Here is a 17,547-nt window from a genome sequence, read left to right as displayed (position 1 = left end):
GTTTTTTGCTGAACATGTTGTGTTTTACAACACTTTATTGCATTTTGTGTGGGCAATGCAACATAAGGGACTGCCTTTGTCAAGCAACAGGTTGGATGGACTATTTACATTTCAGAGACTATTACATGAAAAGAATTTTTGCAGATTTTGTGTCTGTTGCACTACTATGTATGCTGCTTCATGAGAAAATAAAATAATTTTAAATGCATTGTGAGCATAATTCATGAGTTTTTTCACAAGTGTTTCTCAGATGTGTCTTATGAGCTTCTGCACAAAACTGAGGCATTATCACACATCCAAACCGATTACATGAACCAATTCAGTCAATAACATAAATGATGCATGAAAAAAACTGAACTGATTGATAATCAAAATCAGCCATGTTTGTAGCCATGTGGACCTACACATGCATGTAATGCATATCAGTGTACACGTATAGCCATAAACAAGTTTATGTTCGGAACGGAGTTCTAATTCCTTGACAAAATTTTGATAGGCACATTTTGGGAATGGATCGTTCCCACGCTCAGGCCCATAAATGATTTACACAGTGTAAGGGTCCTGACTCCACTGCCATCACTGTGAACCATAGTGAGTATTACAATCATGCCCCAGGGGCGAAAGCCTTCAAATGCATAATAGGCACAACCCTATTGTAAGCGAACATATCAGGTGAGCAGTAAGTTGAACCATTTGCCTTTAAAGCATCACCACAAAAAAACTGTATAGCGACAAAAAAAAAAAAAAAAATTTAAGATATTTATTAAGAAAAATGTAAACTGAGTATTTCAACAATTGGGCATTATTCTTTTAGTCTCTTTCTCGATACTTGGATTTGTCTTTATAATGCTTTGGACTTCTATCTCTCCGTCGGTCCCTGTCTTTTTCCCTTGTTTCTTTAGACTTGGAGCTATAGTAGCTACTGCGTTCCCGAGATCGACTGCGACTTCTTCTGTGGTCTTTCTTCTCACCTCTCCTCTTCTCTCTACAGTAGTCATCATCATGTTTCCTATAGTGAGCCTCCTTTCCAAAATCACAAGAATAATAAGGATCAGAATTACAGAAAGATATGCTACTTGCATGTGTTATATAAATGTCTTGCTTTCCCCAAAAACCCTGCCACGCCAGTCTGAAAGAGTTGTGTATGTGGTATTCCAGCAGGAGGAGGTTTCCCTTGATAGATTATGCCCATCTGCAGATGTAGAGTCACCACTAGATAATCGTTATACCATGCATCACCACTCTTCATCCTTAGTGCTTGCAATTATCTAACTAGATAATGGTCTGTTAAAGGAAACCTACCATTTAGAATGGCAGGGGTAAGCTGTAAGTACCGAGCACCAGCTCAGGGTGAGCTGGTGCCGGTACTTACTTTCATTAGTGTTATAAACCGCGGTATCGCCGTTTTAACACTTTTTAAACTTTAGAGCAGAAGTGGCTTCGGCGCTGCGCGCAACATCTCCGCTATTTCCTATGTAGGCGCGCGCCGAAGCCTCTTCTGCTCTAAAGTTTAAAAAGTGTTAAAACCGCGATACCAAAAGTAAGTACCGGCACCAGCTCACCCTGAGCTGGTGCTCGGTACTTACAGCTTACCCCTGCCATTCTAAATGGCAGGTTTCCTTTAACTCCCCCCTCCAACCCTCCATTATTGTGTTTTACATGCTTCGAGAGTCTATTTCAGTCTCTCATTTTGTGCATTAACCAACATAAATGTAATAAAATATTTTGTTAACACATGTGCAGGACGTGTGTGGATTTCTGGTCACAGTGAAATCAGTTTCTCGCCTGTTAGCAATTCTGTTACCATGTAGCCCGGAGGTATATGTCTTTGGGTTGTAATCACAGGACGATTGGGATCACTATATGCAATGATCTCTGCTGGAATCACCGTTTATGGCACAAAAACACCTTGCATTACGCTGGTATGACCCTACGTCCCCCATGTGAAATTGCAGATGTCTTTTTGTTATATTTATTCCTGTAATGCAGCGTTTTCCGAATTTATTTTACAAGGAAAAATAAAATAAATAGTTCAGGCTTCATATTTTTACACTTTCATTTCTCTGGCCTGGCACTACAGGCATCTGTACATGGCAGGTCTGGAGGCCATGTTAGGTTTCTCGCTTCTATGCTAATCTCTCAGCACCACACTATTGCACCAATGGAAAATTGGGAGCCAGTGCCAAAATAGGTCTGGGCATTGTAGCGCAGGAATAGCTTGTCTGACTGACTATTCTATTGCAATGTTTGTAGAGCAGCACTACTGACCACTTGATTTGTAGCAAAATAGCTCCATTCTACTAAATATAAGTAAAGCTTAAATACTATACTAAACTGGGAAACATGCAGTAATACCTTGGATTTCTTCATTCTTCTGTCATCTTCATCATCAGAGAAGTGATGTTTCTTTTCCTTCTTATGCTTAGAAGAATGACGCTGATCACTGCTGGAGTCATCTTCATCATCATCCAATACCAGCTCATATTTGCTGCTAAGATAGTTAAGAAAAGTTTTGGCAAAAGAAATGCAAAGTAAAAAAAATGCTATTTTAGCCTTCCGTGGACAGGAACATTTACCATCACTAGTGGTAATAGTGCCAAATACAGTTTCTTATAAACTACAAGGTGGACCTAAAACTAGAAGAAAGCATAAGACACATCTTTATTTTACCACTTAACGACTTGACCCTTTTTTGTTTGTGTTTCAATTTACCACTCCCCACCTTCAAAAATATTATAAAGGCCTTGTTTTCTATGCAAATTTTACTGTTTATTTTTTCATTTTTAAACTTTTTAAAATTCTTTTTACTATTTTTTAGGGAGTCCGATTGCTCCTACCATATACTGCAATGCTACTTAATATTGCAGTACATGGAAAATTCTGGATAGATTTTTAAAAGTGTGTGATAGACTTGTGACGTACTAATACACCACAAGTCATCAAGGGGTTAAAACTTAAGGTACAACTAAAATGCTTGTAAACAGATGAAGAATATCTTGTTTTTAAAGAACTATTGGAAATATGTCTCATATGCGAAATAAGCTGATGAAGGAGTTTATCATATACCGTATATACTCGAGTACAAGTCGACCCGAGTATAAGCCGAGACCCCTAATATTGAAACAAAAATAACTGGAAAAAACGATGGACTCGAGTCAGAAGGGTTGCTGACCTCGGAGCTGCCGCACACATGAAGATAGAAGAAGGGGAGCTGCCCGGGCCGTTTGAATGGTGAGTACTGAGTTTATTTACTTTTTTTTTTTTTATATATATCCGAGGATAAGCCGAGTGGGGAATTTTCAGCACAAAAAACTTGTGCTAAAACACTCGGCTTATAGAGTATATACGGTACATCCATTGATAAACAACATAATGAGAAGTTTATGTAAGAGAAATATTTAGAGAGACATGTTGATACTCAACACCTTGGCATTTGAGCCACTAAATCCATGCAAATCTATGCACTAAACCCACAAAAGACATTTATGGCCTATCCACTGTACATGTTACAATCTAGATATTTATGGCCCATCTGGCCCAAAACATTGCCAAAAGATACTCTTGTTTAGGTTTAGCTTTATCTTTCAGGGCAAGCTTGGAAGATTTTGCTGCATCCTTCTCATACTCTTTAAAGTCTTCCTTGGTATATTTTCCACCTGAGAATGAAAAAAATAGAATTAATTTTTTTGTCCTTATTGATCAGACACTCGGTAGTCAACAGGCATTTAGTAAGTTTTTTTTTTAAAGGACATTTACCACCAGATTACTTATGGTAGTGTTAGGCTGCTCGTTCCATCTAAGGGATGATTTTTTACAAGTTTAGTTTTCTGGCATCTTTAATAACGAAATATTAACTTTGTAAAAAGGCAGAGGCCTCTCGGCTTCCCCCACTTTAAATTTATGCACACCCCCCCACTGCAAGCCTCCTTTTGTTCCCGGCCAGTGAACTAGGAGAGAGCACATGCCCTGCTTTCTCCGCAACCCGCATCTGAAGTCACCAGCCGAATCCTAAGGAGAAGGGAAGCCAAGAGGTGTTTGGGCGCAGTCAATCTGAGCAGCTCCGGCTGTTTTACTTTTAAAAGTTAATATTTCATTATTAAAGATGCCAGAAAATTTGTTAAAAAACATCCCCTATACAGAACTAGCAGCTTAATTAGGACACTCTACCACCAGTAATCTGGAGGTAGAGATCCTTTACGAAAAAAAAAAAAAAAGCTTTATGCTGCGAGGCCCATGCGATCGGCTGGAGAAAATGTGGAGAAAACCAGGCAGTAGGAGAAGCCGTGCTAATACAGGGGATGTTATATATTCCATTGCCCATATTCTTATTCTTGCTGAAAAATATGTAAAATGAGCTAGAAGTGTGTCGGGGGAGTCCCCAGAGCCCCTCTAATACACTCCCACTTGTAACATCCCCACTGCTCCATGTGCACTGCCTCTTCAGGCCGAAGTCACCCCTTGGCTTCATCCAAATGGCCGCCAGAGAGAGATTTCCTGCGCAAACGCAGGATGAAGTGGAGGAGTGGTGTCGGCATAGTTAGACAGTGGGATGGCGTGGGTGAGCTTATAGTAGCCTGTAAAGCCAGAGCCTGGAAATGCTCTGAGGACAATCCCCCAAAGCACTTCTGGTTCCTTCACATATTTTGAAGTTGACAAATCCAAATTCTGGTGAACCAATAGAAAAGCATCACTCATAGGCCTGAGTCAAAATTTGATAATAGAGTTCCTTAAAAGGGAAATCAAATCAAACAATATGTAATATAAACTTTTAGACAAGTACATTTTGTCTGTGGGTCTAGTTTTAATATAGGCACACATTCAGTCATTTTACTTATACCTTTTCCTTTCCACTTTACTTTAGCGACAGACTGACTGAAGTCCACGTGAATGCGCCGGTCATCAATGAGGACGTTATCCATCTTGAAATAGGCTTTTTCACAATCTTCCTCCTAACAAGAAAAAAAAAAAAAAAACACCAAAGAATCAGTTAACATTCCAATTTTATTTTGCTATTACCAAGGATCTCTATGTTATATCATGTGTTTTACCTTTTCAAACTCAATGAATGCGTAACACAGCGATTCTCCGGTCTTCCAGTCCCGTATTATTTCACAGCTAAGTTAAATGAAGAAAAAACAGAAATGTTATTCACACTTTCATACATAAAAACTGAAAAAAATGTGTTTACATTCAAAGGGGTTGTGAACGCTTTAAAACATTTTTTTTTTTAGAAAATACCTCTTAATTGTTCCAAATCTTGAAAAGATGATCTCCAAATCTTCATCGGTTGTTACTGGATTCAGTTTACATACAAATAGGACATTTTCAGGAGGTTTTATATCTGCATCTGGTATATCACCCACCTTAAAGAAATTACATTTATTATGTTGATTCAACAAAACATTCAGAATACAGATGTTATTGTTACACAGTGTAAAGTCTCATGCGCATAAATGTGCACATTGTCTGAACTAGCTTCACAAACTGCGGTTATCTCACGGCCCTATTAGCCTTATGTTGGGCACGTTCCACGCCTGGAAGGTGCCAACTGTCCACACCACAAAACATAGGGTAAGTCCTATTATTGCCTTTGAGTCCTCTCCATACACCTTGATGGCCTGTGGACAGCATATTATGTTGTGAATGGGCTAATCTCGTGAAAGAGAGAAAAATGTATATAATTTTATTTGTAGAAAAACCCGAATGGAGGCAGGAGTGTTGGCGCTTAGAAAATCCTCGATAGGTAAGTATAAATGGCTCAAAAAGAGTACTTTTTTATTTTACAAAATAAAAGATATTTCTTTTAAAAGATTGTTAAAACAATAAAATGCTACGAGTTTCTACTCCGTACCGGAGCCTTCGTCAGGCATTTACACAATTTTACAGTGACACTCTGGCATCTGTTCATTCTTGTATACAGCAGCGGTTACAGGCTGCAGCAGGCGCGCACTGCCAATGTGATATCACTTCCAAATAAAATGATATTGCTTGAGACTGGGATTTCTATATACACCTCGTCAGAAGATATCCAATCGGTGTGTAATAGAGGAGAGAAGAAAAAGAGAAAGCGCAACCTCGTGAAGACAGTAATGCACAAGGGGAAGGATGGATGGGTAAATTGGTCACTCACCTATTTACATAGGCATAATGCTATGTAAAGTGTAATACCAGCAGCCGGTGGTCTCCTGTAGATCAGCAGCACTCGGACCAGGCTCCGAGGCTGAAGAGGATCACTGTAGAAATTCATAGATTTTCTAAGCGCCAACACTCCTGCCTCCATTCGGGTTTTTCTACAATGATCCTCTTCAGCCTCGGAGCCTGGTCCGAGTGCTGCTGATCTACAGGAGACCACCGGCTGCTGGTATTACACTTTAAATATGCATTATGCCTATGTAAATAGGTGAGTGACCAATTTACCCATCCATCCTTCCCCTTGTGCATTACTGTCTTCACGAGGTTGCGCTTTCTCTTCTCTCCTCTATTACACACCGATTGGATATCTTCTGACGAGGTGTATATAGAAATCCCAGTCTTAAGCAATATCATTTTATTTGGAAGTGATATCACATTGGCAGTGCGCGCCTGCTGCAGCCTGTAACCGCTGCTGTATACAAGAATGAACAGATGCCAGAGTGTCACTGTAAAATTGTGTAAATGAATAGTAACTGATGCAATTGAAACCTACAGTCCTTTACATCTTTACAGCCAAACCCATTGCCATTTATTACACAGTTAAACCCATCTATTTTAATGAACCTGGTAGAAGCACATTGTTGGATATCATCCTCACTGTCAGAATTGGTTTCGCACATGGGTTATTGCTTGCCCCAAAAGGGGTGACAAGACAGGCTGCTTAGAGATACAAATTTGAAAGCGCATTTATGATTTTGGTCGCCATAAACATTCATGTACTAATTATGTAATAACCATTTTAAGATGACGTGCCCTTTACCATTTCCAAAAGGACAGCTCTGGTCTTAGCTTCTTTATCAGCAAATTGTTCTTCAATTTCTTCAATGGATTTTCCTTTGTTGTCATCAATCTCTTCATCAGCACCTATCCGGCCACTCTTGGATTAGAAGAAAGTAATGGGTCACACGTTTATTATAGGACAATTAACAAGGTATACAAGAAAGGAATCACTCACTGCTGTACTTACATCTAACTGCTCCTTTGTAGGTTCTGGAGATCGATCAGGAATAGGGAGACCAGGCGGGTCATCAAAGGGGTCATCCAGAATTACAGTATGGTTTATTCTAAGAAACATAAATACACAGTCTATAAACAATGTGTAGATAAATTGTGCACTTCACAAAACCCCTCTGAAGACATTCAGTGGTAACCGGCAGAAAACCTTTACCAGAATATCATTTCTGATGTAAGGTGGGCCATGGGTCACACTTGTATTTTACCTCCACATATTACTGATCCAGGACTTGAACGGTTTGTGGTAACAACGTTGTCCAAGAAACATGACAAAGCCAGGTAAAGTAGTTGGACTACAACAATGTTTAGGTAGGGGCTATGCAACCCCATATGTGACAAGCAGTGATACACACGTATCACAGCCTGCATTATTCTCAGCATTTGTGTGACATAGCTCTTCTGTAGGATCACATCAGACAGGCTCAACTAGGGTAACTGCGTATTTAGTGTATTACCTGTGGATTTGTAGTGTAGTGTATGTGATTGCCACAGCAAAACCAATAATAAAAAGTTTGCGGAATGGCTGCAGAATTACCACTAGGGTAAATATTGGAGCCATTCCATTATGTGTGAGGTTATCCTTATGCTCCCTAGTGCATCAGCAAACCCTGGGCACCCATGTTCAGTCATATGTTTGCTGTAATCCTTGCCTAGACTGCATCACAATTTGATTTGCTGAGCGACCACACATCAACGTATTTGGGTGCTGTAGAACTAGAGTGGAGTATCAGTATAGTGAATAAAGTTCATCTTGTAATGCTAATAAGGCATTTTTTATAGAAAGATGACAAATATCCAATTATGTGTGAAGTTTCAGTATAGCCTTCAACAAACTTAGAAGCTGTATAGGTAAAAGTAAAAATGGAAAGCACAGGAGAAGCAGTACAGGATAGGGTAACATCTGTATTAACGAATTATTTAAAGGACATCTATCACCAGATCTAGGATTGTAAACCTTGACTTGACATACTGGTGTGTGCCCCCTCTGGCAGGATCTGCTGTTCTTTTAACTTTAGTTTTTTTTTTAAAGGGCTTTTAAAATTATGCAAATCTGCTTGAGGGGCTCCAGGCTCCATGGGAGTTAATGGAGCCTGGAACCCCTCAGACTCATTTGCATAATTTTTAAAGCCTTTTTTCCCCGTAAAAACAAGCGCACAAGAACTGCAGCTCCTGCCAGAGGGGGCACACACCAGTATGTCAGATTGTTTGGTTTACAAAATGTACGTTCCTCTGCCAGCCAAATAGCTGCGCCAGCACTGTAATAGTTAATACAGTTTCAGCAAGACTGTTGAGCCATGAGAGAAAGTCATTGCATTATATTTCTATATAATAGAGGGACTCCCATCCACTGCAAGCCCTTACTTGTTGGGCCTGTAATTTGCAAACCGTCTCTATATAAGGAGGAGCCTGTCCATTGCATTTCCTTTAACAATCTTTTCAAAACCTCCATTAACATAATATTGGATATAACAACAAATCAATTTGTTCACATACCGGATATCTTGAAAAGGAACAAAGTCTTTATCCACAAATGTCTCATTGATCTTCTTTAACACATCCATTCCCTCTGTTACTTCCCCGAACACTGTATGTACCCCATCCAGATAATCCAAATTTACTCCTGTAGTAATAAGGAACTACAAAGAAAGCCTGTGTTAGGTTATCATTTATTAGTCACTGGTCTCAAAGAGATGACACTTAAGATGTACTACACCTGTCTTCATTAAACTTTCTGCAGCAATACTGATCATGAGACCTGTGCAGCCTGTGATTGCTTAAGCATGTGACATCTGTGACACAAAACCCATCACTAGTGACTGGTTACACAGGGAGGTCAACACTACAGCAGAACACCCAAGCAGACAACCTGGAACACCCAAGCAGGGCGAGACTCACTAGGTTCTGATATTTTATGCCATTTCTTTGCCATGAATCTCAGAAACCCCCTTATTTCATCAATAAAATGTGGAACAAACCAGAATAATTGCATCTATGGACATGATCAGGTAAACCACTAAAACAGAGCCTCAGAAAATTGGTCAAAACCCTATTGTCTTCTTAGTTGGATTTATTATAACAGAAGAGGGGAAAAAAATATAAAACCAACTAAACCCAGTTTTCTATCTTGAGAAAGTAGCACATTTTTGGTATATCATTGGGATATATTACACAGGGTCTGCCTCCTCACCTGGGATCCATGCTGGTCATTGCCGTTGTTCACCATAGAAACAGTTCCCATCTTCTTGTGTTTTATTCTCGGCACTTTCTCAGGTTCAAAGTAACTTGCCTGATCTCCATACAACTTACTGAAATAACAGGTTACAAATATTTAAATCCATAATCTGCTTGACAAACTTCATACAATTGTGTCAGAAAGACTAATTGACATACCTAAAGACAGACACGCCTCCTCTGCCAGTTCCTGTAGGATCACCCGTTTGGAAAATAAAATCTCTCTGTGGAGTTAAAGATAAACTGAAAACCATAGAATTTGCATCAGGCAACCATTGTTCACAGTGCCTCAAACTATAGCCTATGAGTGATCTGTAAAATGGTTCTAACTAGGACTATTCCTTTTAACGGATCGGTCGCACTGTCTGTTGAAACAACTGCCGTTGTTACCGATTGACATATTGGATTTAGTGCAGCCATCCGGTTAAAAAAATAACATACTGCACATGGCTAATAGTCGTACAATTCTGCCCTTAGAGTTTCAGACAGAAAATTTCTTCCTTGATTGTCTGTTCAAGTACATGTTCTGCAGTTGCGAGAAAGAGCACATTGGCCCAGAAAAATTAAGCACTCCCTTGGGTTCAATGCTCATTAGGAATTTTTGTTACATTTGGTATAGCAATCCATAACAGTTAGAAACGTTTTGGTCCATCTAGGGCTCTTTCACGGACATGGACTACGTGGTAGTGCAGATAAAAAGAAGAAAGGGGGAAACAGACACTATGGAGAGCAACAAGCAAAGAAAGCAGCGGAGAATCCAGCTGAAATGAAAGGCCCAATTCTCTGCTGCGTCCTTTGCAAGTTGCCCTATAGCAGCTGTTGTCGCTGTTCTTTTTATCCACACTGCCTCGCAATCTGTTCCTGAGCAGTGGGGGTCTCAGTGCCGCCGGACCCCTCGCCGCTCCAACCCTAAGGGAGCAGACGGCCGCAATTGACCGTTCTGCTCCATTAATCTCTATGGAGCAATCGGAGATGGATGAGCACAGCGTTCGCCAATTTTCATCAGCTATAGAGATTGGAGCAGAACGGTCATGCCTAGCCATCTTCTCCATTTATCTGACGGAGCGGTGGACCCCTCGTTTTCGCGATCTGCGGGGGTCTCGGCACTGAGACCCCCACTTATCAATAAGTTAGGCCCTATCCTATGCATAAGGCTTAACATTGCTTCGAGGGAAAACCCCTTTAACTATATAAGACAGAGTGGTCCGGGTGTGCTCCACATTTCTGTCGAGTCACTGTAATAAATGTGACGCACAGTCCAAATATGCACCGGAATGCCCCTTTAGGTGCAGAATTTTGAGGCGAGGTGGACAAAATGGGCCACATTAATTAACATGGTTGCACCGATTTTCTGTAGCACTAAAAAGAATTTACAAAGTGCTTGCACATGTATTTATGAAATGTCTTGCCAGTTTGTAGTCCACAAAACTGGCGTAGACACTTGATAAATACATGTGCAAGCAGTTTGTACATTCTTTTTGGGACGAGGTACGGCAGAAAACTGGTGCAGCCAGTTTAATAAATGTGGCCTATTATTCCAGATTCCCAAGGGGAAACAGACTCTGTTCTGTGACTCTTTCAAGATACATTGGTCTCTTGGGACAGAGCCTCTAGGTTGGCAAGTACTCATGGGACTCACAAATGATGGAGCAATGAATTGGCATCCATTTCCTATTATTGAAAATACAGATTGGAGAATTATGGCACCGATGGCAGCTGTTAAAAGCAAGTAATGCTGATGTCAGCCAACCAAATGTAACACATGCAATGACAGACAGTGTTTTATAGGCAATAATAGAGTCTAAGATTTATGCGGAATATGGCACATAATATGTGCCATTGTTAGTGCTCCAATGAGGAGAATACTGACCTGTACATTGTGGATAAGGCAGTAGTTGTAGTACTTTATCTTGCAGAGCTTTAGGAAATTTAAGCATGCTAAAATATGATCAAACACAAAAGTTGTACATGTCAATTTATAAGTAGAAATTCATCCTGTAGTAAGCATCAGCACATATGACGCGAAGGTGGGACTTGGCAATGAAACTGTTATCTAATGAAGTGCAATACTTCACTCGACAGTCAAAAAGATTCTGCATATCTTGCAGTTTGACTCTAGGTAGAGCTGTACATGTTACACGTAGCCCCAGGGCAGTGGTTCTTGCACTATGGGTCCCGGCCCCTTTAACCGCTCCACAGGGGTCACCTAAGAACATCAGATATATTTCTTATGATGGTCTTAGGGACAGAGACACCACTCACCTTTAATTGTATAATCAAATGTACATGCGTCTTTAAAGGGCACCTACCACCCCGATTCTACCTATAAAAGGTAGAAGGGGTGGTAGGTGGATGGATGGGACGTGAGGATAGCCCTTTTTTGGGCTAATCCTCACGTCCCGGGTGTCTTTTACAAAACTTTATTACATGTATATGCAAATTTTTTTATGCGGTTACTGGGGCGTGGAGTAGCCGGACATGAGGCTACTAGTCGCGGCTACTCCACGCCCCAGTAGCCACGTTACTCCGCCTACCAGGTAATCTTCGGCGCGCAGCTCCTGGAACTACTGCGCATGCGCAGTAGCCGGGGGACTCGGACGAGGGCGCGCAGCTACCAGGAGCTGCGTGCTGAAGATTACCTGGTGGGCGGAGTAACGTAGCTACTGGGGCGTCGAGTAGCCGCGACTAGTAGCCTCATGTCCGGCTACTCCACGCCTCAGTAGCCGCATAAAAAAAATTAGCATATACATGTAATAAAGTTTTGTAAAAGACACCCGGGACGTGAGGATTAGCCCAAAAAAGGGCTAATCCTCACGTCCCATCCACCTACCACCCCTTCTACCTTTATAGGTAGAATCGGGGTGGTAGGTTCCCTTTAAGACACACACACACACATTTGTTCAAGAAGGCAGCGCTGCACAGTTAAACCCGCACGCTGCCAGCATCCCTACACAGGAGTGCTGCAAAAGACTGGAGACACTATGGGAGCAAGGGCAGCTAATTACTTTTGACTGCATCTATGGCTACTCTGGGGGGCATCCCAGTGACCCAAATTTAATTCAAAGTAGTATCAAAATAATTTTTTGGTTGGGGGTCATGACAACATGAAGAACTGTATTAAAGAGTTGCAGAATCAGGAAGGCTGAGAACCACTGCTCTATGGAGTAAACCAGGGTCTAGCATCTACACATGGCACAACCCTGTGGGGCAGAGAGGAAGCGTTGGCCACTATGATGCCGGGAGCCTAGAGGACAGTAAATTCCCGTCCACTGACTGGAGCAGGGACATGGACAGCGCCCCCGTGCACACTGCTGTCTACTCTCTCTATACGTATGTATGTATGTATGTATGTAATATGTATGTATGTATGTATGTACGTGTCTCTCATGTCTGGTGCACCTTAGACGTCTACCTCGCGGCCTCTCCTCTGTGTAGAGATCTATGACAATGTCCCCCAGTGTAGTCTCCAGGAGCACCGCCATGACACCAGCCTCAGAATGCGTCACCAGTGAGCTGCAATACTGGAAAGGACCTTCGCTGACGTCGGTGTCACGTGAGCGCTTCTGTAGCAATGTCAGAGGAGGTGGGCGGGGTTCCTGTGATTGGCACTTCCTGCCACCAGACCCAACTCCTGGATGTTTTGGAAGATGATGGGGATCGCGCCGTGCTCTGGGCCCGGGCGCCGCTTCCTGCTTGCGGCTTCTCTTGTGCTCCTGGTCCTGATGGTCAGCGCCCAGGACAACGGCATCAGGACGCGTATGCAGGTAAAGGGGCACCGCACTGTGCCTGTTGTCACCCTGTCATCAGATCCATCTGCTCTATAGATCGCCCAGTAGCCATAGGTATTGGTCAGTATTCAGACTCGTCCTGTGCGGGAGGTAAATACCTGACAGCACCTTGCATGATGATTGCAGTAGTCGGGACTCACTGACTCCTCCTGTGCTGCTCCAGGTTGTATCCCGGGAGGTGGGAAACTCCATGTGTGAGCGATCACGTGGAGCTGTCACTGTCCTCCGCTGTCATGTCTGTCTGTCTGTCTGGAGCAGAGAGAGGAGACCACAAGTGCCTTTTTGCATTGTGAAGTGGAGACCATCCCTGGGTTAGGTACCGGATAGCTTCTATAGCTTTGTTCTTAAGCCAATTTGTATGTAAGTCCAAACTGGAGAAATGGTTGTAACTCTACAGAAATATATTTTGGTCCCTGTGACAACTTTGGGGTTGACAAGGAAATAAGAATTGGTGTGGGAGCATCGTTGTAAAGACCCTACAGGTGATCTTTGCAGCCTGGGACTAAAGTAAATTACTAATATGTAGAGACCAGAGTGGGCAGGTGGGCAGAGCGATCAGTAGGTAACTAGGGGTCATCTTCAATCCGCATTCTCAGGTTATCCAAGATCAGACAGATCCATTCAGTACAGAAGAGTGTGAGGCAAATTCTAGACATGGGGACTTTCTAATGAAGCCAGTGTATTTTTCTGTACTGTACTACGCACCAACTTAGCTATGTGACAAGTGCAGCATGTGGTCCATATATTATACAAACAGGTTTGTCTGGTCAGTGTACATTGCAACCCAGGAAAAAGAGAATGATAAAAAGCATTTTCCCACAGCTTTTTCCTGAAAAAAAATCCAGTATACATTCAGCGGAGGCGAATGTACAGCATCCATCCCTTGCTCCCACTGAACGTAGACCTTGGGTGCTCCCTCAGTGATGTCATTTTCCTTACATGTACAGTTAGATCACTACAGAGACATAAACATTGGAAGTAGCAATCACATACCTCATTTTTGCTCTTCTTTGTAAAGATATGTTGGGAGGATTCCAGGTTGTTTCCCAAGTGACGTAATATTCCTTATATGGACAGTTACATCACTAGGGCATGCCCACAATGTACGTTCAGCGGGGTCAGAGGATAGATTCCCTATAGTGGAATCCACCAACAATAGCCTCTAGTGACCTCCCCTGACAGTTTACTTAGTTTTTTTGAGGAGGAACAAAGATGATAAAAGGTCAGTCTGCTGTACTTTTTCATCCTGTGTTTCCTGCTTTATGTAACTTAGACAGGGCAGACAGAAATCAAAAGGATGCCTCCACCTACTTGTCTTTGTATCTTTCTCAGTATCCTCCCCCCCCCCCCCACCCATGACCAGCAAACCTGTGTCTCTGTCCAGTATTATTTCTAAAAAACTATTCAGTATTCCTAATGTACAGCATAATATGTATATATCAAAGCCTGAAAAGAAGGTGGGCTGTGTTGAGACAGTGGGGCAGATTTACTTACCCGGTCCATTCACGATCCAGTGGCGCGTTCTCTGCGGTGGATACGGGTCTTCTGACGATTCACTAAGGCAGTTCCTTCGACGCCCACTAGCTGTCGCTGCTGCGCTGAGGTCCGCCGGAGTTCACGATTCGTTGTTGGGTGCAGGTAAGCGCGTGTCCAGTGACACTTTTTTTTTTAAATGCGGCGGTTTCTCCGAATCCGTCAGGTTTTCGTCGGCCACGCGCTCCCTGACTCTCAACCCCCCCCCCCCATTTCCGTTGCGTGCATGCCGGCACCGATGTGCCACAATCCGATTTTTTATGCCTTTGGTTAGGTTGCGGAAGGGGGGTGGTTGTTTGGCTATCAAGGCTAAAATTTGGCGGGAGCTGGAATCCGAGATTATAATCTCTAATGTACCCACAATAAACTAATGAGCAGATTAGTTATCAAACAAGGACTCAGTTTTCTACACCCCAACAAAAATAATTGACTACTCACCATTCCGACGGCCCGGGTATCTCCTCTTCATCTTCATGCCGCAGGTCCACGACAGCTTCGTGTGCATGGCCCAGCCGGTGCACAACTGTGATGTCAGCCACTGTTGACATCACAGAGTGCGCCGGTCTGGCCATGCGAACAGAGCTGTCGCGGACCTGGTGCCAGTGCACGTGAAGACAGAAGAGACGCTGCCCACGGAGCTATCGCGGACCTACGGCATGAAGATGAAGAGGAGCCGCCCGGGCCTTAGGAATGGTGAGTAGTCAATTTTTTTAAAATTTTTTTTTACCGGCAAACTATACCCTACAGGGGGCTGGCAGGCAATATATACTACAGGGGGCTGGCAGGCAATATATACTACACGGGGCGGGCAAGCAATATATACTACAGAGGGCTGGCAGGTAATATATACTACAGAGGGCTGGCAGGCAATATATACTACAGAGGGCTGGCAGGCAATATATACTACAGGGTGGCTGGCAGGCAATATATACTACAGGGTGGCTGGCAGGCAATATATACTACAGGGTGGCTGGCAGGCAATATATCCTACAGGGTGGCTGGCAGGCAATATATCCTACAGGGTGGCTGGCAGGCAATATATCCTACAGGGTGGCTGGCAGGCAATATACTACAGGGTGGCTGGCAGGCAATATACTACAGGGGGCTGACAGGTTATACTGGGAGGCTGTGACCAATGCATTTCCCACTCTTGATTTACTAAAGTCAATAGGTTTTCCCAGTTTTTTGTGGTAAAACTAGGTTACTCGGGCCGGCGTATACTCGAGTATATACGGTAAATGCAACTCCTAATTTTGTTGCTTATTTTTTTGTCCAACTTTTATTTGTGCTAAAAGTGAAGTTGAATATTGTTTGACTAAAAACCTGCTTAACAACTGCATCTGCAGGCCCTGTTTACCTTTTTATAGTAATAGCCTGGGACACTCCTGAAGAAAGTCAGAACCTTTCCTAAATAATACATAAAATAATGTGTAGAAAAAACTTTATTACCCAATGGAGCATTGCATGACTTTTCACCATATTCCTACCCAGCCCTGCACTTTCAGGCAACCACCTAGAAGATTTCTGAATTGTTGTGCTTTTTTGGGAATTTAGCTTCCTTGCGTTGTTCTAGGTATAAAATACTGCTGGTGAAAAAAACTGTTCCAACAGCAACTGTCTGCTCCAGCAAAACCTGAGGCAAGTGCTAGGTCCTCCTGAACTTGGCCGGCCTATGACAATATACATGCTGTATACTAGTCAAATCAAGGCTGGCACATGTAGAAGAGGTGGCTTGTGCCAAGTCTGGCCTGTTTATAATGTTGGTAACCTCTAAGAACAGATAAAAATTACCAGAGATAAAAACAAAAAAACCTTTCAGTTTACAGTATCTTCTAAGATGAGGTACCATTTAATTATTGCAGATTTTCTAATCTGTTTATGACAGAATTTTGTTGTAATTTACCGCTTGCTCTATGGGGGGTGCATACATTTATATACTAGGCCAGTGATGGCGAACCTATGGCACGGGTGCCAGAGGCGGCACTCAGAGCCCTTTCTGTGGGCACCCGGGCCATTACCCCAGCACACCAGATAAGAATCTTCCTGCAGTTCCAAGCAACTTAAAATATGCTGCTTTCAGTCATATTTTAATACTTACTTCGCTACTTGGGACTGTAGGAAGAGGGAGAATTAGACAGGGTCGAATTATTTTAGGACCTCCTGGTGGCCCCACGATGCTGTGTACGGAGGGACACTGGAAAGAAGCTAAAATGATGAAAATTTTCCATCTTTCTACTGTGTTGCTGTCCTCAGGAGGCCAATTTGATTAAAAGTTGTTGAACAGGGAGCAATAAGTTACTGCTTTAATTTTTGGTTGGCACCTCCCGATAAATAAGGAGGGTTTTGGGTTGCAGTTTGGGCACTCGGCCGCTAAAAGGTTCGCCATCACTGTACTAGGCTATCTGAGGCGCTGGAGTGATGAAGTCTGCGGGATATAGAGTTATTTTTTATTATATCTTACTAGGACACATCTACCATCACTAAGCTGATGGTAGATGTCCTTTAATGGGGAGATTTATCAGACATGTATGAGAGCAGAATTATTCTAGTTGCAGAAGCTTTTAATTTTTAATTTTGCACCACTGATTATAAAATTAGCTGAGTTCTGATTGGTTTCATTGGCAACTAGAACAGTTTGACCACAGACATTTCTGATAAATCTCCTCCTAAGGCTAGATGCAGATGGCCGTGTGCTTTCCTGGACTGGATTCCAGGCACAGAGTCAGGAGGAGGAGGTGAGAGGGATGAGCGCTCCTCACCCTTACTCCCTCCATATGCAGAGGAGCAG

The 17,547-nt window shown here is 42.5% G+C and overlaps 2 protein-coding genes across 4 annotated transcripts in view; one reads left to right on the top strand and one right to left on the bottom strand.

Annotated features, from left to right (window-relative positions):
- Window positions 1-740: 740 nt before the first annotated feature.
- PPIL4 (peptidylprolyl isomerase like 4) lies at window positions 741-13,011 on the bottom strand. Of its 2 annotated transcripts, none has more exons than XM_072141322.1 (13): window positions 12,851-13,011; window positions 11,309-11,376; window positions 9,598-9,662; window positions 9,395-9,512; window positions 8,701-8,843; window positions 7,160-7,256; window positions 6,953-7,069; window positions 5,239-5,363; window positions 5,049-5,115; window positions 4,838-4,949; window positions 3,560-3,656; window positions 2,356-2,488; window positions 741-1,023 (listed from the first exon to the last, which is right to left on the bottom strand). In XM_072141322.1, the coding sequence occupies exons 1-13, from the start codon at window positions 12,918-12,920 to the stop codon at window positions 811-813; spliced, it is 1,425 nt and encodes a 474-aa protein (XP_071997423.1). In that variant the 5' UTR covers window positions 12,921-13,011; the 3' UTR covers window positions 741-810. The 2 variants fall into 2 exon arrangements, with proteins under 2 accessions (XP_071997423.1, XP_071997422.1); XM_072141321.1 differs by having other exon boundaries at window positions 2,356-2,491; window positions 12,851-13,006.
- Window positions 13,012-13,023: 12 nt separating this feature from the next.
- Window positions 13,024-17,547, top strand: part of GINM1 (glycosylated integral membrane protein 1) — a 36,188-nt gene continuing 31,664 nt past the window's right edge. The window contains exon 1 of one of the 2 annotated variants that reach the window (XM_072141324.1): window positions 13,024-13,202. In XM_072141324.1, coding sequence (XP_071997425.1) covers window positions 13,074-13,202 — 129 coding nt within the window. In that variant the 5' untranslated portion in view covers window positions 13,024-13,073. The remainder of the gene's footprint in view (window positions 13,203-17,547) is intronic. The other variant, XM_072141323.1, reaches the window with a different exon arrangement.

Source organism: Engystomops pustulosus, chromosome 3 (genome assembly GCF_040894005.1).
Source record: "Engystomops pustulosus chromosome 3, aEngPut4.maternal, whole genome shotgun sequence".
Taxonomy (NCBI): domain Eukaryota; kingdom Metazoa; phylum Chordata; class Amphibia; order Anura; family Leptodactylidae; genus Engystomops; species Engystomops pustulosus.
This window is presented reverse-complemented; position numbering and strand designations above follow the sequence as displayed.

Bases quoted from the DNA above. Each gene is read 5' to 3' on its own strand.
- PPIL4 (XM_072141321.1), bottom strand. From the start codon at position 12,920: ATGGCGGTGCTCCTGGAGACTACACTGGGGGACATTGTCATAGATCTC. The intron at 11,377-12,850 runs GTAGACGTCTAA...ATCATATTTTAG, and splicing joins CACAGAGGAGAGGCCGCGAG to CATGCTTAAATTTCCTAAAG. The intron at 3,657-4,837 runs GTATAAGTAAAA...TTTCATTCTCAG, and splicing joins AGTAAAGTGGAAAGGAAAAG to GTGGAAAATATACCAAGGAA.